Raw genomic sequence first — 26,445 nt, forward strand, 5'->3', positions numbered from 1 at the left:
CGAGCGACCGCGGTACGGAGGCAGGATAAGGCAGCGCAGACACGCATGGTTCTTTAAAAAGTTCTTTGTGTGCCATTGGCCGGGAGGGAGCCACTTTGGGGCGGAAGGAAAACCTCGGCCAGTCTCCCAGTCACCCCTGGGATCTGGCGCGCGAGGATGAAGGATGCTGCGTCGGGGGTGGGAAGGGAGCTAGAGGGGATCCAAGCCTTGCGGGTGAGGAGGAGCGGGTATCCTGGCCCTGGGAGGACCCTGCGGCGGCTGCGCAGGCTCCATGCTCCTTCCCCACCCCTGGAACCCGGGGCAGAAAACGGGATTTTTGAGGAATTCCATTAGCTGGAGAGAAGAGTGGAGGTGAGACGCGGTGCAGCCCGCGCTTTGATAAGTCCTTTTAAAATTTTCTCTTCTCGACCCTGTCTCCCTCCCCATCTTGTCTCAGGAGCTAAAAGTCAGCTTGCAGCGGCGCCGGACCGTGGATGGCCTTGACTGACGGCGGCTGGTGCCTGCCGAAGCGCCTTGGGGCCGCGCCCCCTGCGGACGCCAGCGACTCCGGAGCCTTTGCAGCGCGGGAGCCTTCCACTCCGCCTTCCCCCATCTCCTCCTCTTCTTCCTCCTGCTGCTCTCGGGGTGGGGAGCGCGGCCCCGGCGGCGCCAGCAACTGCAGGACGCCGCAGCTCGACACGGAGGCGGCGGCGGGACCCACGGCCCGCTCGCTGCTGCTCAGTCCCTACGCCTCGCATCCCTTCGGGGCTCCCCACGGACCTTCGGCGCCGGGGATCTCGGGCCCCGCGGGCGCCCTGTCGAGCTGGGAGGACCTACTGCTCTTCGCTGACCTCGACCAAGCGGCGACCGCCAGCAAGCTGCTGTGGTCCAGCCGCGGCGCCAAGCTGAGCCCTTTCGCGCCCGAGCAGCCGGAGGAGATGTACCAGACCCTCGCCGCCCTCTCCAGCCAGGGGCCTGCAGCTTACGACGGCTCGCCCGGCGGCTTCGTGCACTCGGCGGCTGCCGCCGCTGCAGCCGCGGCCGCCGCGAGCTCCCCGGTCTACGTCCCCACCACGCGCGTGAGCTCCATGCTGCCCGGCCTGCCGTACCTACAAGGGGCGGGCGGCGGGCCCGCCAATCACGCGGGGGGCGCGGGCGCGCACCCCGGCTGGCCCCAGGCCTCGGCCGATAGTCCCCCGTATGGCAGCGGAGGCGGCGCGGCGGCCGGCGGGGCGGCGGGGCCCGGCAGCGCCGGCTCGGCCGCGGCGCACGTCTCGGCGCGCTTCCCCTACTCGCCCAGTCCGCCCATGGCCAACGGCGCGGCCCGGGACCCCGGGGGCTACGCGGCGGCCGGAGGTGGGGCCGCGGGCAGCGTGAGCGGGGGCGGCAGCGGCCTAGCGGCCATGGGCGGCCGCGAGCACCAGTATGGCTCGCTGTCGGCCGCGCGGCCGCTGAACGGGACGTACCACCACCATCACCACCACCACCCGAGCGCCTACTCGCCCTACATGGGGGCCCCGCTGACGCCCGCCTGGCCCACCGGACCCTTCGAGACCCCGGTGCTGCACAGCCTGCAGAGCCGCGCCGGAGCTCCGCTCCCGGTGCCGCGCGGCCCCGGCACAGGTAAGGGGCAGGGTCGCGCCGTGGCGTGCGGGTTGAAGGGCGCGAGGCGGGTGTGGAGCAGAGTTTTGAACTGGGCCCTTTTCCGGGGCTCTCCCGGTGTGGGTACCCGGAGTCTGGCCGCGTTGCGATGGTGCTTCTGCTTTGCAAGAGAGAGACTAGATGCGCCGGTACGCCTCAGTCCAGGGACTGCAGTGGGCCGTTGGGAAAAGTGAGCCCAGGAGGGACCCGGCAGGGCCTGAGCCTGGTCGCAGACCTCAGTTTTCCCGGTGGAGGCGTGGGACTCCCATTTGGGAGGGTGATTTTAGGCGAGTGCTGAGCGTGGCAATCACCCTTTCCTCATACAGTCGTACGCAATTCAGCTCTCTAAAGATCGGGAGTTGAGTGTGTTTTTCTCAAGGAGAGTGTTTTTATTAAAAGAGCCCCACGGTGGAAAAGGACCTCGTTGGCATCTCTCTGCGACTCGTTGGGAGGGAAGGCAGAGAGGTCAGCCTCGTGACTGTCCCGAGGGAAAGCTGGTGGAAGGGCCCTTTCGCTTGGCATCAGCAGGCGGGGTGTCTGCGGCTGCTGCTCCCGTCTGCGCCCCACCCCCAGGCTGGGACCAGGGGTACCCCAGCACCCACACCTATTCCTCCACCAGAGTGCACGCCAGTAATTTTTCAGTTTCCAATCCCACTCATGCTTTCCATTCCAGTGTCTGGGGGCAGTTTGGAGTGAGCTGGGAAGAGTTGTCAAAATTCTTGCAAATGCGCGCTCTTGAAGAGCGTTTGTCCTGCTCAAGCTGGGAGGGTGTGAACTGTTGTCTGGCCTGACGGAGGGGTTTTGGCTTCTCTCCTCAGCCGCAGGGTTCTGGATCCTTCTTCGTGCTTTCAGGGGTCTGTCTTTGTATTTCACGCGTTTGATATAACTTGACAGTTTCCTAAGACCAAAACAAACAAACAAACAAAAAAAAAACTTTTGGCCCATTGGTTCTTTAAAGGGGTGTTGTGGGTGTCAGAAGGTGGCAAAGACAAGGAGGCCTTTCAGCCTAAGTTATCCCACCTGGGATTCGAACTCCCCAGGGCTGGGCTCCTCATTTAGGACTTTTAGGGGTCCTAGTTAGTGAGGGTCAAGTGAGGCACAGCCAGTCTTGCGCTCAGGGACAATCTGGTAATGCCAGTGGCCTGAAGGTGAAGGATCTGACTTGAATCTCCCTCTCTCAGTAACCTTGGGCCGAGAATCTTTACAGTCTGTGGGTCTGGGTGTAGAGTGGGGATGGGGAGCGGCCCCGTTGAGGTTTGGAGACGGCAGAGAACAGAGCCAGGTCACCCTTGCTGCTGCATGGGGACCCATGTCTGGCTCCTGGGAGCAGAGAGACTGGGAGACGGATCTTCAAAGGATGGGGAGGAGGTGGTGGTTGGGGTGTGAGGCGCTTGTCAAGTCAGAAATCCAGCAGGGAATCTGAAAGGTTGTGTGAATTGGGTTGGGGGCAGTTCTGCCGGCCTGACGGGACACACCCTGATGGGACACACCTTACCTGACCTCCATTTCCCTTTGCCCCATTTCAGCATTTCACGGGACAGAGGAAGAGCAGCAGTCCAGAAGGCAGAATGGGAGTCTTGGGATGTTTAAACTGATTGGTTCTGTGAAGAAAACCCTTTTAGAGGGGTTGGGTGCAGTTACAGACAAGTTATAAGTTATTTCATTTTAAACGTAGTTATCCTTTAACTGTTTTTTTGCTTTCTGGGTAGATGCTGCAAAATTAGAAAAGTCTTGTATAGATTCAGAATGTGAGTGTGTGTGTGTGTGTGTTTTTTAAAGGAGAGGGGCTTGGGAACACCCAACTTTTGTGTAAAGAGTCTTTTAAGAAGGCAGGAAGCTGCTGAGAATAAGCCAGTCTGGGAGCTGGGGAGACGAATGACCCTAATTTTGCTTGTCTCCACAGGTATTCCCCTGCTAGAGAGACCTTGACTCCCAGCCCCTCTCCTCCCAGGTTCCTTATTCTCTGCTTCTCCACTCTGATTTTCAAAAAAAAAAAAAAAAGGAGGCATTCTTTTAACTGATTTGAGTGGATGGCAGGGCTCAGTGCGAAGGCAGGGGTGTGGTTGGGTGCTCTGGGAACCTGGTGTGTCCACCTCTCCCTGGTGCTGGTGGGTTTGTGGTGGGGAGGCTGGGGGTGAGCTCTGTCCCCAGAGGCCAGTGCTCTTCCAAGCTGCTGCTGAATTGGGTTCCATTCTCAGTCTGGGGATGACTTCACCCTTCTCCCCAGAGTCTGTCACTCCCCGGGGCACCCAAAGCAGACAAGTTAGGATGAATAGGGGGCCTATTGGGGGCCTGTTGGTGAGAGAGCTTCCAGCACAGTTAGATTTTGTGCTTTATAAAAAGTCGCATTTTGCTTATCAAATCGAAGCTACCCAACAAGGAGCGGGAAAAGTATGGAGGGAATGGGAGCTGTAGATTTTACTTACTTAAAAATAGGTAAACTTCTTAAATTTTATTTATCCAAGCAGGGCTTTACATTTTGTCTCTAGGTTTTCAGCCGACCAAAGAGATTTACCTGGGGCGCTCACAGTCTTCTATTGGGAGTTTCTTTATTGTTCCCAGCCTGCGAGAAGGAGGCCAGGCATGGGGCTGGGTTCTCCAGGGAATGCCCCACTTCTCCATGGAGAGGGGCTCTGATAGGTAACATTTTAAAGTCAACAACAAAGACAAATACCTTGTTTAACTTCAGTGTCCTTGAAGTCCTGAGCATTTTACTGATTACCGTAGTCAATAGTGGCTTTTAGGGCGGAGAAGAATAAATCTCTGTGATGTGTTCTAAGTTGCAGTATCCCCATGACAACTTTGAACTGGGGTTATGGGGGGTGCTAGTTTCTTTTAAATTTATTTCTTGAGGAGGAAGGAAACTTGTTTTGCAGGGAAAATAATATTAATTGAATTAAAGATTTTTGTGTATCCAAATCAGACTGAAATATCTTTACAAAAGCTGATGGTAGACACAAGCTATAAACCAACCACTGACAAATAGAAAGAGAAAGAATAGAAAGTTTTGCTAACACAGTCTTCAAATAAATTCTAAAGTGTCATGTTTATTTACTTTAAAATTTGATTCAAAATGCCCCTTGAAGAAAGCCAAATTGTAACATTTAAATTTTGTGTAATATAAATAACTCTAAACAGTTATTTTAAAGGAAATATTTTCAAAAGTACTTGATAAGTACCCATCTCACTTTAGTTAATTGTTCATATTTAGCTGATTTAAGGGAAAGTAATAAATGTTAAAATCATTTACTCTAAAGGCTTTTTTTTAAGTTAGCAGGTTTAGGTTAATTATGAACTTTGGAAAACTAACCAAACAGTAAAATGACAAATACTAATTTAAATAGATGACATAAGTCGAAATTTTAGTGTAGGAAAGTAGGAAAAACTTTGATTTAGCACTGGAATAGTGCTGGTAATTTTCTGAATCCATTCAGTATCGACCATTTGTAGAAATTTTGTCGATTGTAGCAATTAGACCCATTTTAAAATCATAATATTTTAGTGTTTGGTTTTTCTGACATGAAAATTAAACTAACATTCATCTCTGTTCATACTAATTTCTTATTGCGTTTCCCCCCCAGGAGTCATTATTAATTGGCAAAAGTGCTCAAGAACAGTATTTCTAATTTCAGTTGTCTATTCTTTATGGAGGAAAAGGAAGAGTGGTGGTAGCGATAGCAAATACTTTCAAAAAATTACTTGAGATAAAAGAAGACAGCCTCGTTATGTCCCGGGGTATTTGCGGGGTTATTTGCGGGTGGGGGCTGGGGTGAACATCACTATTAATACTGCAAAGCTTACTCGGGTTTTGGCAAGTGGTATATTGTAATTGTGATGGATTTCAGTTTTGAAAAGCTTGGGAACAGCGGGCAAGGAGAGGTCAGGGGGCCCACACCGACCACCCCAAGGCTCATCTCAACTCCGAGGTCCTTGGGGAGACGGAAGGCGGATGATCCGGGCCGGGTTTCTAGCTCTGTCACCGGACTTGGCAGGGCTTTGCACGGGGCGCGCCCAGGGGTGTAGAAGTATTGGACAAATAATGGGTCAACAGATCGGTCGCGGTGACATCAACAGCCGGCTCCCGGCCGGGCCGCCGAGCAGAAAGGCGCGGGAGTGGACTCGGGGGACTCTGGGTGCGGGTTTGTAGGGTTCGCGGGGTCGGGCAGGCGGGCGAGCGCGCGGTGGGACTTCACCGGCCTCTCGTCCCGCAGACCTGCTGGAGGACCTGCCCGAGAGCCGCGAGTGCGTGAACTGCGGCTCCATCCAGACGCCGCTCTGGCGGCGCGACGGCACCGGCCACTACCTGTGCAACGCCTGCGGTCTCTACAGCAAGATGAACGGCCTCAGCCGGCCCCTCATCAAGCCGCAGAAGCGCGTGGTGAGTGCGGGCGCCGCCTTCCCCCGCGGCCCGGCCCGGAGCCGCGCGCTGTCCGCGGGGCCCGGGTCTCCCCGCCCGACCCGGCCCGCACCTGTGCCCGCGGCCTAGTGCGGACCCGAATTGGGGGTCCCGGGTAGTTTCAGCGCCCACTGGGGCAGATCGTCCCCGAAACTAGCCACACGGGAATGAAAGCAGCCCTCTGCTCAAATTCACAGAGTGACATTCCTAAATAGAAAAAAAAAAAAAAAAAAAAAGGGAAGGTGTGGTGTGCTACTGTCTTTTTTTTTTTTTTTTTAAAGTACCAACCCCCTATCTTTACACATCTCTAGATGTACTTGCAAATGCACTGAAATAATTTTGGAAGGAGATCCAAGGAATGAGTAATGTTAGTAACCTCCAGGGAGAGAAACAGACTACAGCCCCAGATCAAGTGAAGGTTTCTTTTCACTGTGGACTCTTTGGTCTGGTTTGGAGTCGATTCTTGAGGAGATCTAGCTCCTCTGTAATATCCCGTAAAATGTATGTTAAAATGGAACCCACCCGCCCTCTTGTCCCCAAGGTTCGACTTGAATCCCTTTGACTCTGTCCTTTACACCTCCGGGCCCCGTCCACCTCTTCAGATTAGTTTTAGCTCCAAATTCCATCCATCCTTTGGATTGTCCTTGAGTCTAGTGAAAAATTTATTTACTCTAACTTTTGTTATTTTGAAATCTGGCTGTTCAGAGAACTACTGTTCATAGAACTTGAGGGGAAAAATGCAGTCTGCACATTTTTCTCAAGTAGAAGATTTTCACCATCCCAATACATTTCACTATGATTTAAAGTGTGGGAATTCTGATTTTCTTCAGGGATTAATCTCTTATTGTCCCCTGTGTTTTTAAGAAGGGAAGGGTATTTACTGCTGTCCTGATTAGAGAAAATAAATGAAAGCTTTCACACGCCCCACTGTAAGGCTAACATTTGTTTAGCCAAGTACTCATACTCTAATACCTTTTAAAGTAAAATATTTTACAGTTAGATGCCAGACATCTTAAGTATCCAAGTAATTTATTTAATTGTTAAACTCTAATTAGCAGGAACAAATGCTACACATGTTGTTTGTGTTAAATAGATTAGAGTGAAATTGCATCACAATGTGAGTCTGCCACCTTAAAGAGAAGCAATTAGTTTTATGGTTGTTTTGTTTTTAATGCATTTAAAATAAAGTGGCCGAGGTTAATTTAATGAGTGTATGTGCCTTAAACTTGTTAGTCACCCTCAGCTTAGACTTTGCTTCAAAGGGCATCCTTAACTTCTGTGCCTGACTCCCTGTGTTTTTTCATTTTTCTTACATGCATCGTATTTTAAAAGTACTGCTGGTAAATATTCCAAGGAAGTTCCTTGTCTTCATGCATTAGCCAATGTATGAACAATGAAAGAGATGATTATTTTTTTGGAAAGGCACATTGAACAGAGTCCTGATTGAGCCTGGAAAGGCAACATTTTCTCAAGATTTAGCAAAACGCTGGCAGAATAGGAGCCATTTCGTTTCTAGTGGCATTTTAAATTTGATCTATTAACATCCATATTTAGAGAGTGGCCTTAGTTTTGTGCACTTACCAGTAAAAATAACTCTTAACAGGAAACACAAAACCCAGTTTTAACATCTCTGAATCTATTAGTTTTCCTTCTGTATGGCAGGTGTCTTGGCAGTGACCAAGGTCCAACAATGTGCTTTGTAAATGGGTTATAAATGATACCAATTGAAGGGTGTGTCTATCAATTAGTTCTCCTGTGGGCTTCTTATTTATGGTTTTGCTGGATCTAGTTAGTTCTCAGACATAGAATGTTGAACCCAAGTTTGTTTAGCTAGCAGTACAGGACCAATCACAGTGAATTTGAACTTGTAATACATTGCAAAATAAGAGATTTATGGTGTAACCTGAATTCCTTGTTAGTGATGAATATAACTGAGATCGCTTGTTACAAGAAACTTTTATAACCCGCTCACCTTCATTTCACGTTTATGGGGACTGGCTTCACTTATGATCTGCAGTTGACAGTCATAAAGTTCTTTGTTATAATGGCAAATTCTGATAACAAGTTTGCCTCACATTGGCTCCAAATTCCACTGCAAACTATCATAAATGACCTGTTTATAAAATGAACTTTCCTGTCCCTAATTTACTTATTTCATATTTATGAAGAGAAAGGATTGCTCTTCTGGGAAATTATTCTCTTTTAAGGATAAAGGGGGAAAAAAAAAAAGAAGCCCTGAGGTGTAAGAGTTCATGTTTTCATCATTTTAACAAAGCAAGTTCCCAAATAGTTCTGTCAGCCAAACATACTCGTTTCCACCAAAAGTCAAAGTGATTCTTTCTTAGCACTGACGTCTTAAAAATGTGGCAGTGCTAAGAGGCTTCCCAGTGTCTCTTTGGTTTTACAACTTGTCTGTAAAGAGTATGCTGTAGCAATAACAACAGGACATGAGTTGTAAAAACAAAATTCAATTTTTAGCTTTTGACTTTGCCAACAAAGATTTTGAAAATCTCTGTCTTTTAATCTGAATAGTCAGTGCATGCTCAATCTATGGTTTTGTCGTCTATTCTTAATAACTTATTAAATTAATCATCACAGCCAACTTCCCTGATTCTATATCTTTCAACTTGTTTTGGTGTCTGGATTTTCCCCATAGGTTTTTTTTTTTTTTTTTTTTTTAAACTGAAGTCATAGCACATTTTTTTAGTTGCCTATCTAGGTAATCGAAAAGCAAATTTAGATTTTTGTCATTCTAGGTAGGAACTTAGACTAGCTTAAAAAGCCCCTCTTTATAATTCACACATAATAGTTTAGAGGAGATAAACTCCACATAAGGATGTTATGGGTATAAAGGAAATAGGAATCAGAGTGACAGACAGTTGACCTTTTCTGACAAATTTAACCCTTTGTACTGAGAAAGAAAAGGCAATCCACTCCAGTATTCTTGCCTAGAGAATCCCAAGGACAGAGGAGCCTGGCAGGCTACCGTCCATGGGGTTGCAAGAGGTTGACACGATTTTATCGACTAAAGCACCACCACCACGTGAGGAAAAGTTCTATACTGACAGGGTAAATCAAATATAGCAGCACCACCAAGACAAGGCCAGCACTAACACGGTGTTGTAGAATTCGCTTGTCCTTTGGAGAATGGATAATACAGAAAATTCAGGCAATAGGTGATCATGATGATAATTAATGAGATGTATTAAAATATGTTTCTTTACAAAATTTTTTGGTGCATCTTCCAAAATTCATTTCTGTTAATATATATAGGCTTTTCTACAGTTTCTGGTTTATTCCTCTGCACATATCTGAGAAATAGACCCGGTTATCTGAGTTTTCAGATGAGGCAGAGACTCCCGAAAGCCACTTAACACATTGGCAGGCAGTTTGTGACTGCATTTCTTTACTCAGACCTCTAACAACAACAGTGAGTGCAGGCGTTGGCCAGTATTATGACTGCTCTAATCTATGCTAATGAGCTGGGGCAGATCAATTGATCTGTATTAGATGGGCACACTTTGGTCCAGGAAGGTCAACCTAATTACACTTCAAGGGTTTTTGTTTTTTTTTTTTTTCCCTCAAGGGGGACTGCTTATTTATAATAACCAGGTATATGCTTGTTGCTGGCAGGGACACGACACATTGACGTGTGTAGCATATATGTGAAAAGCACTTACGTCTGTCCACTCTCTTCTTGTGCTGCTTTCTAGCCTTCCTCCCGGCGGCTTGGATTGTCCTGTGCCAACTGTCACACCACGACCACCACTTTGTGGCGCAGAAACGCGGAGGGCGAGCCTGTGTGCAATGCTTGTGGACTCTACATGAAGCTCCATGGGGTGCGCCACCTACTCTGCTTCTGTGTATACACCTTCAGTGTCTCGTTTGTACTTAGTTTCAGCTTAAAATCAGCAAGGGAGAGGGCATGGAGGTGAAGGATCTGAGTTTTTTATACGCACGTTTGTGAATCTAGGGGTCTGTTAATTATTCTAGAAACTATTATCATACTGGTAAGAAACAAAAAATGATGCCAGTTAAACTTAATCACATCCATAGCCAGACATCCAGATTGTAGAAATACAAAAACGTGGGAAATGTGCATTTTAGAACTGATAAGATGGTAGTAATCTTTTTTAAAAAAAACTGTAAAATTGAAGTCTAGTTGATTTATAATGTTGTGTTTCAGATGTACAGCACAGTGATTCGGTGATCCATATGTGTGTGTATATTCTTTTTCAGATTCTTTTCCCTGTTAAGTTATTAAAGAATGTTGAGTATAGTTCCCTGTGCTATACAGCAGGTCTCTTTGTTGGTTATCTATTTTTATATAGTAGTGTGTGTATTTTAAAAAGCTGTACAGTTAAAAAGAAAAAAGCACAGAACCTACTAGGAATGGACACTAACTAGTTTATAGCTTAAAAATGTGAATGCAATCAAATACGTCTATACAAAAGTCATAACATTGGATAGCTCTAGTTAAAAAGATGCTGCATTTTAAGCATAGCACAAGATATTATTATAAACTATGCCAATTTTAAAAAGAAAAATAACCTTGATATATCTAGAAAGAAGAATTCACGATCTCTTTGAAATAAAAATATCTAATTCAGTGGTTTCACTCTGTAATTAAAAGTTGTTTAAAACAATAAACATTAAGTTGAGGGAAGAGATTCTACCTGGCAAATCACCCCATTTCCCCCCCCCTCCACCCAGGAATCTTTGCATTTGATGGGGAAAGTGTAGTCTTTGTGTAGTTGGAATCTATGAAGTGTGTATAAAAATTGGATTGAAATTTATGCCAAGTTCTTTTAAATGAGGGCTTTCAGTACTGACGTTCAGTCTTTAGTTAGTTTGGTTTTTCTGCAGTATAATATTTATTAAACTTATGTCCTACGTGAAAAATTTTTTAGGTGCCTCGACCGCTTGCTATGAAAAAAGAGGGAATTCAAACCAGGAAACGAAAACCTAAGAACATAAATAAGTCAAAAGCTTGCTCTGGTAAATATAAGAAAATGCTGTTTGACTGTAAAATACTTGCCAACCTTAGTAGAGTATATGTATATTTATGAGGTTAATTTTGACCGTTGCAGGTAATAGCAATAATTCTGTTCCCATGACTCCAACTTCCACCTCTTCTAACGCAGATGACTGCAGCAAAAATACTTCCCCCACCACACAACCGGCAGCCTCAGGGGTAAGTGTTAAAACAGCATAGACTCTTTCTGAGCTAGTGAGTTGCTCTCCTGTATATTATCTCCAATTTTATCTTATCTGGTAGTACAATAATCTAAACCAACAGTTCAGTTTAGTTAGCTGATACCTAAGAATAGTTTTTAGAGGAAATTACATTTAAATGTCAACAAAATGACAAACTTAAGTACTTTACAAACCTCTTAATTAAGATCTATATCATTTTTTTATGGTTGAATTAACCTAAGTAAAAGCAAGAAGTTTGGGTTTGAAGTGCTTTAAATTGTTTTATTTCCAGGTTTTTATCTGAGTTTATATATGTGTGTGTGTGTATACATACATATGTATGTATATCTATGTATCTATATATTTCTAGTGTAGATCAGGCACAGCTCAATGGTTTTATATATCCCAATGCCCATGACATTTAAATTGCTTTTGCTTATCTTATCAACGTCTTCCCTGGTGGCTCAGTGGTAAAGAATCTGCCTGCCAATAGACGCAGGAGCTGCAGGTTTGATCCCTGGGTTGGGAAGATTCCCCTGGAGAAGGAAATGGCAACCAACTCCAATATTCCTGACTGGAAAATCCCAGGGACGGAGAAATCTGGTGGGCTATAATCCATGGGATTGCAAAAGAGTCAACTGAGCAACTAAACAACAACAAATCTTATTGACTCCAGCCTTTTCTGTTCTCCTCTTTTCTTCCTTCTTTTCCTTTTTCTCTTTTTTTTTTTGGAAATCATCTACCCAAAGCAAAACGTCATCACCATGAGCCACATGCTGCTGTATTCAGTGATCTTCACCTAACTGCTGGTCCTCTGCTGGGCTGGGCAGCCTTGCCTTCTTATAATGTTCCTTGATTGTACCCAGGCTTATTTCAGCCTTGTGATCAGCCTGTGAGCAATTGGGTTTGTGAGAGATTCACACCCCTACGAGGATGCCTGAGTTTTGGTGCAGATCTCAGACTTAGTTTCAGTAAAGCCATGATTGAAACTCAGTTTTTCTCAAGTGAAGAGCACTTTCCCACCCTAGGGTTTCCCAGATTTACCTGGAATGCCCTTTAAAAATGACCTGGCCGAACCCTGGCCCTCAGAGATGCAGGCTGGCCCGGGGGCGGTAGGTTTTCCCAGAGTGCCCTGGGTAAGGATTACACTGAGACTAGTTTAGGATGAAACATTAGCATTAAAATCCCTACTTAGTAATTCTTTTTTCCGTTGATTTTTGCTTTATTTGGGGTACTTTGAAATACTACAGATTCCTGGGCTCCACCCTGGATTTTCTGAGTCAGCGTCTCTAGGGGTGGGGCTTGGAAATTTGTGTTTTTGAACAATCACCGCAGGTGAAATTGAAACTACTGCCCTCGAGGTGTCTTTGAACTGGGAACCTTGGAGCTGGTATTTTTGCTGCCTTAAACTAACAAAAATTAAACATTAAAGTAATCTGTTTTTAAACTGCTTTAAACTATATTTGATATTTTCTTTATCCTCCAATTCAAGCTCTTTTTTGGGGGGGGTTCTTTAATGAACAAGAAACATGTTCAGAGTTTCAAAATGGAAAAAACTTTTTGCTGTTGTTATTTGTTGCAGACACATGTTCTTAAAGAACATTCTTGCCTTTATAACCTTCATAAAGGTGAATGCTGGTGAAGGACTTTTTTTTTTTTTTTTTTTTTTTTACAAGAGGCTAACATGTAACTTAAAGGGGCTAAAGTGGTGAATAGAAGTTACTTGTAAGGAAATGAAAAGATCAATACTATTTTAAAATTTCCTTTATTAAGCCCTAAGTCCTCAGAAGCAATTATGTAGCTTGAAAGTGTGTTAGTCACTCAGTCGTGTCCTACTCTGTGATCCCATAGACTGTAGTCCGCCAGGCTCCTCTGCCCATACTTCCCAGGCAAGAATACTGGAGTGGGTATCTATTCCCTTCTCCAGGGGATCTTCCTGACCCAGGGATCAAACCCAGGTCTCCTGCATTGCAGGCAGATTCTTTACCATCTGAACTGCCACGGAAGCCAATTATGGGGCTTGCTGCTGCTGCCGACTCTGTGCGTCCCCAGAGACGGCAGCCCACCAGGCTCCCCCGTCCCTGGGATTCTCCAGGCAAGAACACTGGAGTGGGTTGCCATTTCCTTCTCCAATGCATGAAAGTGGAAAGTGAAAGTGAAGTCGCTCAGTCATGTCCTACTCTTAGCGACCCCATGGACTGCAGCCCACCAGGCTCCTCCATCCATGGGATTTTCCAGGCAAGAGTATTGGAGTGGGGTGCCATTGCCTTCTCCACAATTATGGGGCTTATGTGAGGCAAAACAGTGTTCTGATTTTCCAAATCATTGAGGGACCAGCTACGATTTCAGCCTCAGTGGTCTATCTCTACTGGCTGAAAAATGGGTTGCTGCCTGCTCCAGCTCACTTTTGTCAGTGCTTCAGTCCAAGCTTAGTGAGGCAAAAGCTAAATTTGAATGATAAATGGCACAGAAATAGAGATATTTGCCCTACAATAGGCTTTAGAAATGTGGTGAGTGGAATCTGTTTTGCTCACGTGCTGGTTCTGTGATGTAAAAATTCAAAATTGACTCTTTGCATGTCCAATCAATTTTGCCCTCCAGGGGAGGAACAGTGCAAAGGTGGTGACAGGATTTAGCCTGGAAGTGGGACCTTGGGAATCTGGAGGCTGGTCCCAAGGCAGCCTTGGTATCTCGGCATCTGTCTCACTTGGGAGCCTGCTTCCTGGGGGTGGCTGGCTGGCCAGTGCCGTCAGAGGAAGGCTCAGTTTCCCACTAGCAGTCAGGATGCAAAGGGATTTTAGTATTAAAAAAAAAAAGTACTTTAGAGATTGAGGGAGTTGGAGAGCATTTCCCTACAAGGTCCCCATCGCTCCTGGAGCCCGGGCAGCTTCCATGGGAGACAACCGTGCGAGCCCCAGACAGAGCAGTTCTCCGAGCCCAGGTGGCCTCAGAAATGCATCCCGACAGCTCTTCCCAGAGCCGGGGGCGGGGGGCCGGGGGTGGGTGGGGGTGTAGAGAGGATGGCCCATCATCCCCTCCTCCCTCCAAGGACCCGTCCCTCCCCAGCCAGGGCTGGCGCCTGGGCTCCTGGGTGTTCCCCGACGGCCAGCCCATCACTGGGCTGAGTCCTCGGTGCCCTCCTGACGGGGCCGTAGGGGGAAGCAGGCTTACTTGGCAGAAGCCAACCTGCTGGCCGCCTTATGGAAACTGTCCCCTCCAAGGATAATTGAAGCCGACTCAGTGGTGTCCCCATGAGCACCAGGGCGTGTCTTTTTGGTCCCTTGACCCTCCTGGGCTGACCGGTTCTGCGTGCGCATGGCCACTGTGGCAGCGGAGGTGCCATGAAGAGTCTGCTGGAGGTGTTATCTGTGAGCAGCTGGCAGAAGCATTTGTGAAAGGCGGCTGTGTTGACAAAGATGTGACATGTTCCCACTTAGGTCTCAGTTTATGATGTTGGAGGACAGCTGTTGTTGTGACCGACTGCTTATAGGATTTTGTGAGTGCTGTAGGTAAAGGGAATGTTGCTATATCCCCGTAGCAAAGGTGTATCTGGTCTGTAGCACAGGGTTCCTTCTTTGGCTTGACCCTTAAACCTCCTGTGGTGATGAGTCCGCACCGTGGATCTCCAGCGGCCCCTGTGACTGGCGGGGTGGAAATTAGTCCTGCAGGGAAGTCCTAGTTTAATAGAGACAACCAAACTCCAGAACGAAGGGTGATCACAGGCACGTTCCTAATGGAACAAGGAAACGGGCCACGTGCTCTACTTAGAGATGTCAGTGGCTGCATAACCACTTCTCCTGCCTTCCTTAAGGATCGTGAGTTAAAGCAGAGAAGTCGAGTCTTTGAGAAGAGACCTATCAGACTGGTTGTGTTAATTCCCGTCTGAGGAATCAGCTGCTGGAGATCAGCAGCAGGCAGTCCTAGACGACTTCTTTCTTTACGTTCCGAGGTCCCCGCCTGTGGGCACATTCAGCGGCGGGCCTCTCCGGACCTGGTACCTGAGCAGATCTGGCTGGACCGGAGTATTCTGGGGGGAGAGACAGGAGAATCATTTTTGCACTGCTCTGAAGCTTCATGCTGTTGACTTTTTGGCATGTCTTAGCTTTCTGTTGCTCCTTTGTGTTTTACACTTGATCTTAGCCAAAAGGCTGAGAAGCCATGCTCCTTTGTGTTTTAACTGGACTTCTGTCTCATTCCTTCTCATGGTCATCAGCTCGCTGACCTGGCTCCCTTAGAACTCAGTTTCTCTGTTGCAGGCTGTGCCCGTGTGGTGTGGTTTGGGAAGTGGAGGGAGGGCAGTTTGTCTCCTTTATGCAAACAGGAAAACCTGTTGCTGCCGCCTCACAGCCTGGTAGTAAAATAACCCGTCTTGTTCCTTTTAGAATTTTTAAAAAATGATTGCAATAAATGATTTATTTGCTTTCATTTATATAACACTTATTATTCACTAGACTGTATTATTTTTCATTTTTCTTTTCCTTATTTTTTTCTGTGTTGATCATAATTTTAGAATCAATTTCTTATATGGAATTCTTTGGGTTGAGAAATGTGTTGAACTTAATTTTTGATACATTGATTAATTTTGTGACTTTGGAACTTAAATTTCCCCAGAGTAGTTTTTTTATTCAGTGTAAAATCTTATATCTGTAAATTTACTGAAAAATGAGTCTTTAGTGGACCTGAATAGACATCAGATTTTCTTTGCCATTTGTGTTCTCTGTGGATTATAGGAATATTTAAATCTTTCATTGAATTCAATTTCTTGAGTTGTATTTTTATGGTATTTGTTGTTATTGTTATTAGACAAATATGATAACATTTTGTTTCAGCAATTCCCAAATAAGATTTAACAAGTAGCCTCTGTAGATTCCTATCCCTCTTAGGACTTGTAACTAAAAATTTATAAAACTGGAAGATACTTTGGATATGTACTCACATACATAAAGTGTGTGTGTGTGTGTGTGTATTATACATATGCTTGTGCCATATGTTTATAACTCATCCCCCAATTTCTAGATAAAGGGTATTTCTCAATTTTCTTTGGGACAGGGAGGATTAATTTGGTGCGAAAATGAACAATAAGACAATGTCTGAGAATAAGAAATCACTGAACATATTTTGCCCGCCTGAAAGTAGTTCTGTTGATGATTAAAAAGTTAAAACCTACTTAAATTTGTATTAATAGTGCAAATATAATGTTGAAGTCATCATTGAACACATAATGTTGAAATAAACACAAACTCTGAGTAGCCCTTGCCTTGCAGTCATTGTTCTATTGAAGGAACATTGTGCTGGGGTGACACTGTTTTTTCATGTAGTGAAACAAGGTTCCAGACATTGAATTGTTCATAATGCGGTGGTAGTGGTGGGAGCACGTATGTACAGACAGATGAGATTTGAAAAAGCTGTAAATGAACAACGAAGTAGAAGTCAAAAGTAGGGAGCCGTGAATTCCGACTACAGGGTTGGAAACAGCTTCACAGAGGAGAGGAAATCTGAATTAGTTGTGGAGGATTTTTGTAGGGGAAAAATTGGGATCGAGGCCTCCACGAAGAAGAAGAGCATGGGTAGCTATGATTCTTCAAAGGCACTGTTTTAGGAATTCAGTATGGCTGAGCTTAGGGTGTAAAAAGCCAACAGCAGGAGATGGATCAATTAGGTGGAAGGCAGATATTTCAAACTGCTTTCAAGTCCATATTAAGCCTTAGGTAGGGTCCACACTAAGTTCATTTCTAAATGGTGGACTTTCTCTAATACTTACTGTGGTTTCTCATCAACCATGTAGTTACAGTCTGACAATTAAACCATCCTGAACTGGGCATGTTTTGATAATTGATGTAAACAAATGCTTGCATGATCCTTTTTGGTACATTTTACAAGCAGGGTTTTCCTCTCACAGTTACAAAGGAAAACTCCCTCCTCGAAACTTGTGATATGTCCTGACCTTAGAACTTAGAATGTTTAGTTTCTTGGTCCCTAGGGGCTCCTTGGGGGCAAGATGGTTCCAGGGTGGCTGCCAGGTGACCCTTCAGAATGGAGACTATTAGGGAGGGCGTGTTAGTGATAGGGATTCATTTCCTCACTTTGTGGTTGGTGGTTGGTGATAGACGGCTTCCTGGGAGAGAGGCAGGCGTCCTTAGACTGAGACACGGGGATTGCACCTCAAATTCCTCTCTGGCTGGTTCTCTGCCTTTGGGTGGGCCTTGCTCATTGGTCAGTTTCTCTGTGCTGAATAGGTATCTCAGTTTCTGCCTCGTGTAACCTCAGGGAGGCGGTCTGCCTGGGGAGACTCTTCCCTGCAGCCTCTCCTTGGTAACAGCTTTATGCAATGACCTTGTCAGAAGCAATACCTCTGGGCTGCATGGTGCTAAATCTCATGCTAGAAGTGATTTGAAAGAGTTAAGTGCTTAAGTGCTCGTAGATGAGGGGTAGTGATTTAGGGACTGACATTTCTTGGGCTGTCTGGATGTCTTTATAAGGCCTCTGAAGAAAGGTTAGGTACTTGGCAAGTTAATATTTTATATTCTTTTCATGGATTTTATTTTATATGTTAATATTTGCATCCTATGATGAAAACAGGAAAACATCCCTTGAGTCACGTAGCTTCTTTCTTTATTAGTAAGTTTTATATTCCACTGTCTTTTCCCCTGAGTAGTTGAATCACTTTGGATTTACCCGACATAATGATTGGTCACACAATTATAGCTTCTATTATTATTAATTATCCTTATAGTGGTTAGATAGCTGAAAGGAACATTCACGAAGGACCTACATACAGTCGGAGTTGCTTTCACTCAGAGGACTTCACGTGTCAGAAAGAGAAGATGTAAGAGGCTGCTGAAGTGGGGGCCAAAGTTCCTGCTTAACTCTTACATTGAATGTTCCACACACACCTTTAGGGCACTCAGGAATCGGGTGTTAGTGGATTAATCATCATGCTGGTTGCTTTGAGTTTTCTCTGTTTCTTGTACTTTATTGTTTGTAAGATTGTGGGATGTAGGAAGGCAGGAGACTATCTTCTGCCAAGTACCTTTTATCTTCCAGTTGTTTATGTATCTTTTTTTATTCCCAATTATCACTGTACAAATGAGGTATCTTTTTCTATTTTCTATTTTGGGGAGTGACACTCAGTAATAGGCCCAAGGTTATGTATCAGATCAAGAGACAGGCTTGGAATTGGATCCAGGCCTGGCAGCTCCAGAGTCAGTGTTTTTGCCACTACAGCACACTGAGTTCATATGTGATAGTATACGCGCTGTTGAAGTCTTTAGAGGGAAGAAATGGCATTTTCTTAAAGAAATCTGATTAATTTTGGTTAGTTTTGGCTGATGGTACAGCTAGGAGAATAGCACCATAGAAGTGATTTGCTCATGACCAAATATATACGCTATATTGTATACATTTTCTTGTAAATATACTTATCAATAAAGCCCATTGCATTTCTAGGGCTTTGTTAGCTGGGTAATAGGAAAGAAACAATAGGTAAGCATGTTTACTGTTGTTGACATGCTTAATATGATGGTAAAAAGTCTCCCTTAAAATATGAAATACAAGATTGAGGTACCAAAATCCTTTTGAAGGGGGATTTAAACCTGTGCTTAACGAGTGCCAAGTGAGTTGGAACTTGCAGAATATGCAAATTGCCTTCAATTTAATTTTTATAAAATCATTAAAAAGCTTTTCTTAAAGAGGCAAGCGTCCATTTCCCCCACCCAAAAGTTTATAGTCCAAGATATTTTTTTTTCTCTAAATGAATAAAAAGAGTTAAAAAGGCATTAATCTCGCACAAGGGTCTGGGAGAGAGTTGCACTTAGGTGTTATGAGCGGCTCATTTGTAAACCAGGATCCGGAGTGACTCCATAAGGTCACAAGACAAGCCCGCCTTGCAGCCGGGGCTGGAGCCGACGTCTCCCACCGCTCCCAGGGAGTTGGCCCATCATCGCAGTTATTAATATACCACTCGCCACTTGCTGCAAGCCATGAACATAAATATTTTGTTGGCATTTTATCTTCACGCTCCTTACGTGCCAGGCTCCCTTTCTTTTCTTCTTTCACAGCCCCTTCTAATAACTCACTCACGTTCCTGTCTGACCACATTGGCCTTCACTGAGAAAGTCACACGTCACCCTGGCAAGGAACGTGGAAGCATGTGGAGTTTGCATAGTTTCATTTTGATTTGAGGGCCTTTTCTAGACTTCCCGTTTTTTCTTTTTCTTTTTCTTTTTTTTTCTTGTGTGCTTGTGTCCTGAGGAGGATGGTGGTTAGAAATACACTTACTACACTGATATCCAATGAGTCTGTATGTCTGTTAGGAAACAGTAAAGCTGTTTCCTTCTTTAAATAGTTTGTAACCTATGTGTCCACCCAATTTATCACAGGACTGTGGTTTGTTTAATAAGTGACTCATTGTCACAATATGAAAGCTAGAATGCTAGGTAAAGAATAGTGTGGGTTGGGTGTCGCCTTTTTGTTATGGCCTCAAGTTAGACGGATTCATCTCAGAACACAACTTTTCTTTGCAGATTACAGATACTCTGCGATTTTTTTTCTTCTGCCTCTATAAGAATATACAAAATTGTCACAAAACATGAAATAATGTTACGGGAAAACACAGCCAAATTTAAGAAATCTGGCTTAGGGTGCCCTGAAATGTTATTGCTAAATGAATCTTCGAAGAAAATGAATTCCTTTACTGGAACAAAAAGTAATTTATTATGCATTTCATGGGTGTCTGCCAAAAGAGTTACTAGCAATATGAAGATCTAATGGATATGAATTAAATACAATCTGTTAGCTCTGTGTTTAGACCAATTTGTTAATTTTCTCTGAAATTTGAATAATTTTAAAAAGCATCTCCGAAGACAGGTCTTGACACAGGCGATCATTCATGATTCGGCTACCTACCACATCAGGGCAAGTACTCAAGCGTTTGTGAGCTGAAGCGAAAAGAGATGATTTTATTCACCCTAGATTTTAAGAAAGATTTGAACAAATAACAGATATTTGGAGTCTTTTGAGTAAACAATTCCAAGTCATTACTTGACGATGTTTAAATGATAATTTACTTGGTGTACGGCCCCTTTTGGTAGCTGTAAGCATGGCATGGTTTTACCAGAGCTGGTGCACACGCTCCAGAATCATATTTTTATCCCATTAAACACAGCATGTGAACAAGTGCTCAGTCGCTTCAGTCGTGTCTGACTCTGCGACCCCATGGTCTGTAGCCCGTCAGGCTCCTCTATCCATAACTGGAGTGCATTGCTATGCCCTCCTCCAGGGAATCTTCCCCACCCAGGAGAACTCTGGTCTCCTACGTCTTCTGCATCGCTTGCGGATCCTTTACTACTGAACCACCAGGGAAACAATACTTGTAATTGAAAGCTCTCATTATGTTTAGTCATCTGATTCATGGTGGAGCCTGAGTATGGTCTGAAATTTATTCTCTGGGTTCACGGATTAACAGCTGGAAGGACACAGTCAGGCAGCCAGGCGCTAGCTCCAGCTCTGTGTGTGACTATAGTGAGCTGCCAAGGTTTTGTAAAGCCCCTGTTTTCCTCCCTCTACTAAAGGGGAAAAATAATTCCCGCCATCTGGTCTTTAGGAATAGAGTGTAGCATAAGTGGGAGATGCCTACAGACAGCTTTGAAGCTCAAGAAGACTAGCACTGTTTAAATATGACCTTGGAAATCAATAGTGATGTGCTTTATTTGCATGGCATTTTTTTTTTCCATCCCAAGACTTTAGACATAAATCTTTACTTTCTTCATGGAGGGAATTTAGAGACATAAAGCTATTATGTTAACAAAGTAACTGTTTAAATACTTTTATTTCCCTGATAGCAACGATTTTTCATTTGTTGTGATTCTTAGCAGTTTCATAATGCTTGCTTACTTTTTTTTTCCATAATGCTTTCTTGTCAACATTGCTAGGTTCATGGACTGCTGTCCATTTTGTCTAGCGGAGACAGACCAGAGCAGGGGGCTCATCCAAGCTCCTGTAGCTAATTTTTAAAAGTTAAGATCCTGATCCACCAGGTTTTTTATCTTGCCACTGGATCTTTACCATTGAATTCGACTAAAGTCATCCATTTTGGTTCATTTCAGAAGATAAACCTTTTCTTCAGGAGGCCAGTGACTTCAAGTTGTGGGACAAACCCTTTTTCCCCTGCAATTTAGATTTGTACCAGTTTGGCCAAAAAGGTAGTTTGGATTTTTCCATAACATCTTCTGGAAGCTATGGGGAAAAAAAACGAAGGAACTTTTTCAGTATATCAGACTTTTACTGATATACCCAGGGTCCTTGTAAACTTGAGGCCACACCTTCATCACAACATGCTTGCTGTTTGTGTGTACGGACGTGTAAAACAGTTTGCTTCTTTGCCCCGAGTAGAGTGTGTCTATAGAAGAATTCTTTTCCTCCTTAAAAATAGCAGCGTCTAGCCTATGGATGTAACCCGGCCAGTTCAGGCCCGGAAGAGGGGAGAGGGCTCAGGGAGGTGGCTGATGAACTCTTCTCATTAAGGAATTTGTTTACTAAATGACAAAGAAATCAACTCTTCTGTGAAACACTGAGTTGGGTCATCGGCTGAGGTGACCGTGACACTCTCTTCTTGAGCTTTGTTGAGCAGTTGTGGGAGAATTCGCGGTTTTGTCGCCATGGATGGCTTTCACACATCCTGGTGGAAACAGAACCTGTGCGTGTTTGTGTAGCTTCCTCGTGTCACCTCCGCAACCGTCAACTGGGTCACTTTTGTGTCTGGCCCCTCTTCCCTCCATCCAAACTGAAATGACCATGGAAGTTAGGGTTTATCTGAAGGTATTTCTACTTTTGCTGAAACATACACTTAGTTTTTCTTTCTTCTTCTTCTTTTGAGGAAGGCTGCTATGAAGCACCACAGGGTCTAACCTAGAGGTTATGAAAGCAGTCTGGACTAAGTGGCTCTATTTGTATCTGACTCTTTGCAACTCTATGGGCTGTAGCCCACCAGGCTCCTCTGTCCATGAGATTCTTCAGGCAAGAATGCTGTGGTGGGTTGCTGTGCCCTCCTCCAGGGGATCTTCCCAACCCAGGGATCGAATCCACATCTCTTCCATCTACCTGAATTATTGTTTAGTCGCTGAGTCGAGCCCCACTCTGAGACCCCATGGACTGTAGCCGCCAGGCTCCTCTGGCCATGGGGATTTTCTAGGCAAGAATACTGGAGTGGGTTGCCATTTCCTCCTCAAGGGGATCTTCCTGATCCAAGGATCCAGAGTCTCCTGCTTGGCAGGTAGGTTCTTTACCACTGAGCCACCTGGGAAGCCCTAGAAGAGAAGACAGCTTTAGCAGTGAGGGGTGGCTGGCTTCCCCTCGCCCAGGAAATAGCTGTAACCACAGCTTACTTAGAGGTGTAGGAAGGAGAGACCAGACACCGTGGAAGCTGACAGCCTGAATCCATGCCGAGGAGGCAATGTGGTCATTTTCAAAGTCCTGTCCTCTGGGAATAGTCCCACTTCCCCCAACCTGTCGGGGGTGCTGGGTTTGTTTCTCCAGATCAGCCCATTCCTTTTTGGTTTTCTTGCTGAAAAACAAAATTTATAATTCACAAGCCAGAGAACCTCTGTAATTCTCCTGGAAAGGCTGTGTCTTCTAAGGATTCCCTTTGCTCTCATGTGTCACCTTTCCAGGACTGCTCCTTCAGTACCGTAGGAGGCTTTCTCTGGGCCTGCCTATTATGGGATGTGACGAGTAAAGGAAAAGCGAGAACTGACACAGTTGTCATGTCTGATTCTTGTGACCCCACGGACTTCAGGCAGGAGCCCACCAGGCTCCTCTGCCTGTGGGGAGTCTCCAGGCAAGAACACTGCAGTGGGTTGCCATTTCCTTCTCCAGGGGTTGAACCCTAGTCTCTTGCATTCCTGGTGGTCTCTTTATTGACTGAGCCACCAGGGAAGTCCTGGTGAGCCCCAGTGTGAGTCAGATGCCTCTGGGCATCCACTGGAGGAGCTCACCGAGTCAGAAATCCTCGACTTTGCAGATCTGTGTCTGAAAATGAGCAAAGGCTTATTCTCACGGGAAAACAGTCTGGGTGAGCCAGAAATCACTGTGTCGCCTCACAGGCCAGGGGAAATTTTCCGTGTTCGCGTCGGCAGCTGCTATTTGTCCCTAAATTAATTTATTCCTGTAGGAGGTGGGGTGTCCGGCTGGTTGCTCTGGGTCCCCCATCTGACCTGGTCTGCTTTTCAGTGCTAAGCCCGGCCTGGGTCGGGGCTGATAACACATTCTTTCAACAGGAAGTGCCTCCATTTTCAGTCTGTGGGAGGGTGGAGGCCGATAAGCTGGGAGTGGAAACACAGAACAGATTTCTGCTCCACCCTCGGGTTGCACTTTGATCAGAAAAAGAGCCAGGACCTGGCCTGGCCAGGCTGCCTCCCAGAGGAAGAAGGATGGCTCGGCTGTGGGCGTCCAGAGTGCTCTCTCCTGCTTTTGTTCAGGAACTTTTGGGGGATTAGGCTGGTTTAGGTTAGTGACCTGCCTGCTTTGAGATGTCGAGATGTCTGCATACTGATCTTTTCAGGGATTTAAGTAGATGTGAGAAAACCTTAACCGGTTGACAGTTATACTTGTCTGGGGGGGTGTGTGTGTGTGTGTGTGTGTGTACGCGCGAGCGCTGGGTCCAGGGTCGTAATAAGTTATCTCTGATTTTCTCCCCAAATTGAACTGATTCTCTCTCTCTTTTTCCTTTTAACTTTTATTTTAAAACTTTTTATTTTGTTTTGACATATAGCCGATTATAGAGCCTTCCCTGGTAGCTCAGCTGGTAAAGAATCTGCTTGCAGGGCAGGAGACCTCAGTTCGATTCCTGAGTTGGGAGGATCCCCTGGAGAAGGGAAAGCCTACCCACTCCCGTATTCTGGCCTGGAGAATTCCGTGGACCATATAGTCAATGGGGTCACAAAGAGTCGGACACAATTGAATGACTTTCCCTTTCATAGCTGATTAACAATGTTGTGATCGTCTCAGGTGAACAGTGAAGGGACTCGGCCATACATGTACCCATGCTCCTCCAAACTTCCTCCCATCCAGGCTGCCACATAACACTGAGCAGAGCTCCTGTGCTATAAAGGAGGTCCCTGTTGGTTATCCATTTTAAACATAGCAGTGTGTACATGTCCATCCCAAACTCCCTAACTATCCCTTCCCCCATCCCTCCGACCGGCAAACATAATAAACTGCTTTTTGAGAGGCAGCTTGCATATCTCCAGTGAGGGGAAGATACTTAACATGACAACGTGGCAAACCAGGTCTCTTAGGAAGGAGAGTTATGCCAGTTCTAGACTTCTTCTGCAGTTAGATGCCAGTTTCAAGAGTTCAGGTTGTACTGATAGGCCCAACTGTGTACTCTGTGTGATGTTTTCAGGTACCTGAAGCTGCGTTTCACACGTGCGTGACTGGCCAGGTTCCAGTCTGTGCCAGGTGGTGTGGAGGTGACTTCAGGGTGTGTGTGGGCCCTTCTGATCCTCCCTCCATTCTGATTCCTCCCTGTTTTTCATGCTACTTTATGACTCTGTCCAGCCTGGCTCATTTCTCAAGCTCTGGTGCCTTGTGTTTCCAGACCTGATATCTTCCGCTTTTCCCCAGAGTTAGACTACGCTGTGCCACTCCATTAAAATGTTCAAAAGGAAGCTGTAGATGGCTAATAATAGGTTGAGCCCTCTCAGGTGGTCCCTCACCTCTTCACCTGGGTTCTCTTGAAATACCTATGTATGCCCATGGATAAGTTGTAATTATTTAGAGTTTCTTTCCTGTAGTTTTTCAATTAACATTGCATTACAGGATTTTTCCCATTTTGCTGCATGATCTTATTAGGTTCAATAATTGCATCATTGTTCACTGAGTGGATATCCCTTGCTTTCCCAGACCATCTCCATATTATGAGACATTAGATTATTTCCATGGTTTCCACTATTATAATAACCCTGTAATGGATGTCTTCCTGTGGGGCGTCTTTCCCTCCCTTTGAATTCTTTCCTTATAATCCATTTCCAGAAGTGAAATTACAGCACTCAGAAAGGTATAAAGTTCTTGATGGATTCTGCTAACTGCCTTCTAAGGCTAGTGCCAGAGTGTAGCCCCGCCAATCAGGGATGGAGGGGTCTGGCGTTATCTATCCCATCTGATCTCATCACAATCTCGTTATGTGTCATGACATAAAATTTCAGTTTTTTTTAAATTGAGGTATGATTGACATGGAAAAAAATGCTGTGCATTGCCACATTCCTTGCTTAAATAGTATGTGATAAGTGAAAGTGATAGTCAGTCGTGTCTGACTCTTTGAGATTCCATGGACTGTAGCCATCCAGGCTCCTCTGTCCATGGGATTCTCCAGGCAAGAATACTGGAGTGGGTTGCCTTTCCCTTCTCAAGGGGACTTTTGCTGACCCAGGGATGAAACCCAGGTCTCCTGCATTGCAGGCAGATTATTTACCATCTGAGCTACCAGGGAAGCCCTTAAATAGTATATCCTCATTTAAAAATTAAGTTTCTCAAACCTTGGGCACAAGTACTTATTTTATTTTTTTTCTCACAGGTAACAGATATTGCTTTTGATTTCAAACAAGTTGATATTTTTTTCAGGAGCGCATCACCCCTGTAATTTGGGATTTGCTTGCCATATAACTTGCCATGTAACATTTTTGTCTGAACAAAGAAGACAATAGCATTTCAATAGTAGCTTTTAGGACTGTTGTTCAGGTGTAAGAATAATATTCAGGGTATTAATATTTCTTTAATGCAGCTTATTTGATAAAGGGCCAGTAAGCCTTTTGAAAGGGTGCAGGAGGGCCTGGCTTTCTTTCTGAGGCGAGCCGTCATCGATGGTTAGAATAATGTCCTGGTTGAAGTGAACTTAGCCCTGGCTGAGTTCTTAGGGTTGCTCCCACCCATCCGTGGCTGCAAATTGCCTGGTGAAGAATGACATTGGGGAGATTCCATTAGGTCCAAGCTCCTTCACCACAATAACAAATTCTCAGAGTAGCATAGGGCTTCCCTGGTGGCTCAGATGGTAAAGAATCTTCCTGCAATGCAGGAGACAAGAGGTTCATTCCCTGGGCTGGGAAGATTCCCCTGGAGGAAGGAATGGGCTGCCCACTCCAGTATTCTTGCCTGGAGAAGTCCATGGACTGTAGCCCACCAGGTTCCTCTACAGGGAGGCCAAGGTCCATGGGGTCGAAAAGAGTTGGACACAGCTAAGC

General features: G+C 45.3%; 1 protein-coding gene across 2 annotated transcripts in view; it reads left to right on the forward strand.

Annotated features, from left to right (window-relative positions):
- The window catches only part of GATA6 (GATA binding protein 6), a 33,436-nt gene that overhangs the window by 2,322 nt on the left and 4,669 nt on the right, over positions 1–26,445 (forward strand). For both annotated transcript variants that reach the window (XM_025273667.3, XM_025273668.3), the window contains 5 exons: positions 437–1,602; positions 5,832–5,998; positions 9,730–9,855; positions 10,927–11,014; positions 11,107–11,210. In XM_025273667.3, the coding sequence (XP_025129452.1) occupies positions 474–1,602; positions 5,832–5,998; positions 9,730–9,855; positions 10,927–11,014; positions 11,107–11,210 (1,614 nt within the window). In that variant the 5' untranslated portion in view covers positions 437–473. The remainder of the gene's footprint in view (positions 1–436; positions 1,603–5,831; positions 5,999–9,729; positions 9,856–10,926; positions 11,015–11,106; positions 11,211–26,445) is intronic.

Source organism: Bubalus bubalis, chromosome 22 (assembly GCF_019923935.1).
Source record: "Bubalus bubalis isolate 160015118507 breed Murrah chromosome 22, NDDB_SH_1, whole genome shotgun sequence".
NCBI classification, from domain to species: domain Eukaryota; kingdom Metazoa; phylum Chordata; class Mammalia; order Artiodactyla; family Bovidae; genus Bubalus; species Bubalus bubalis.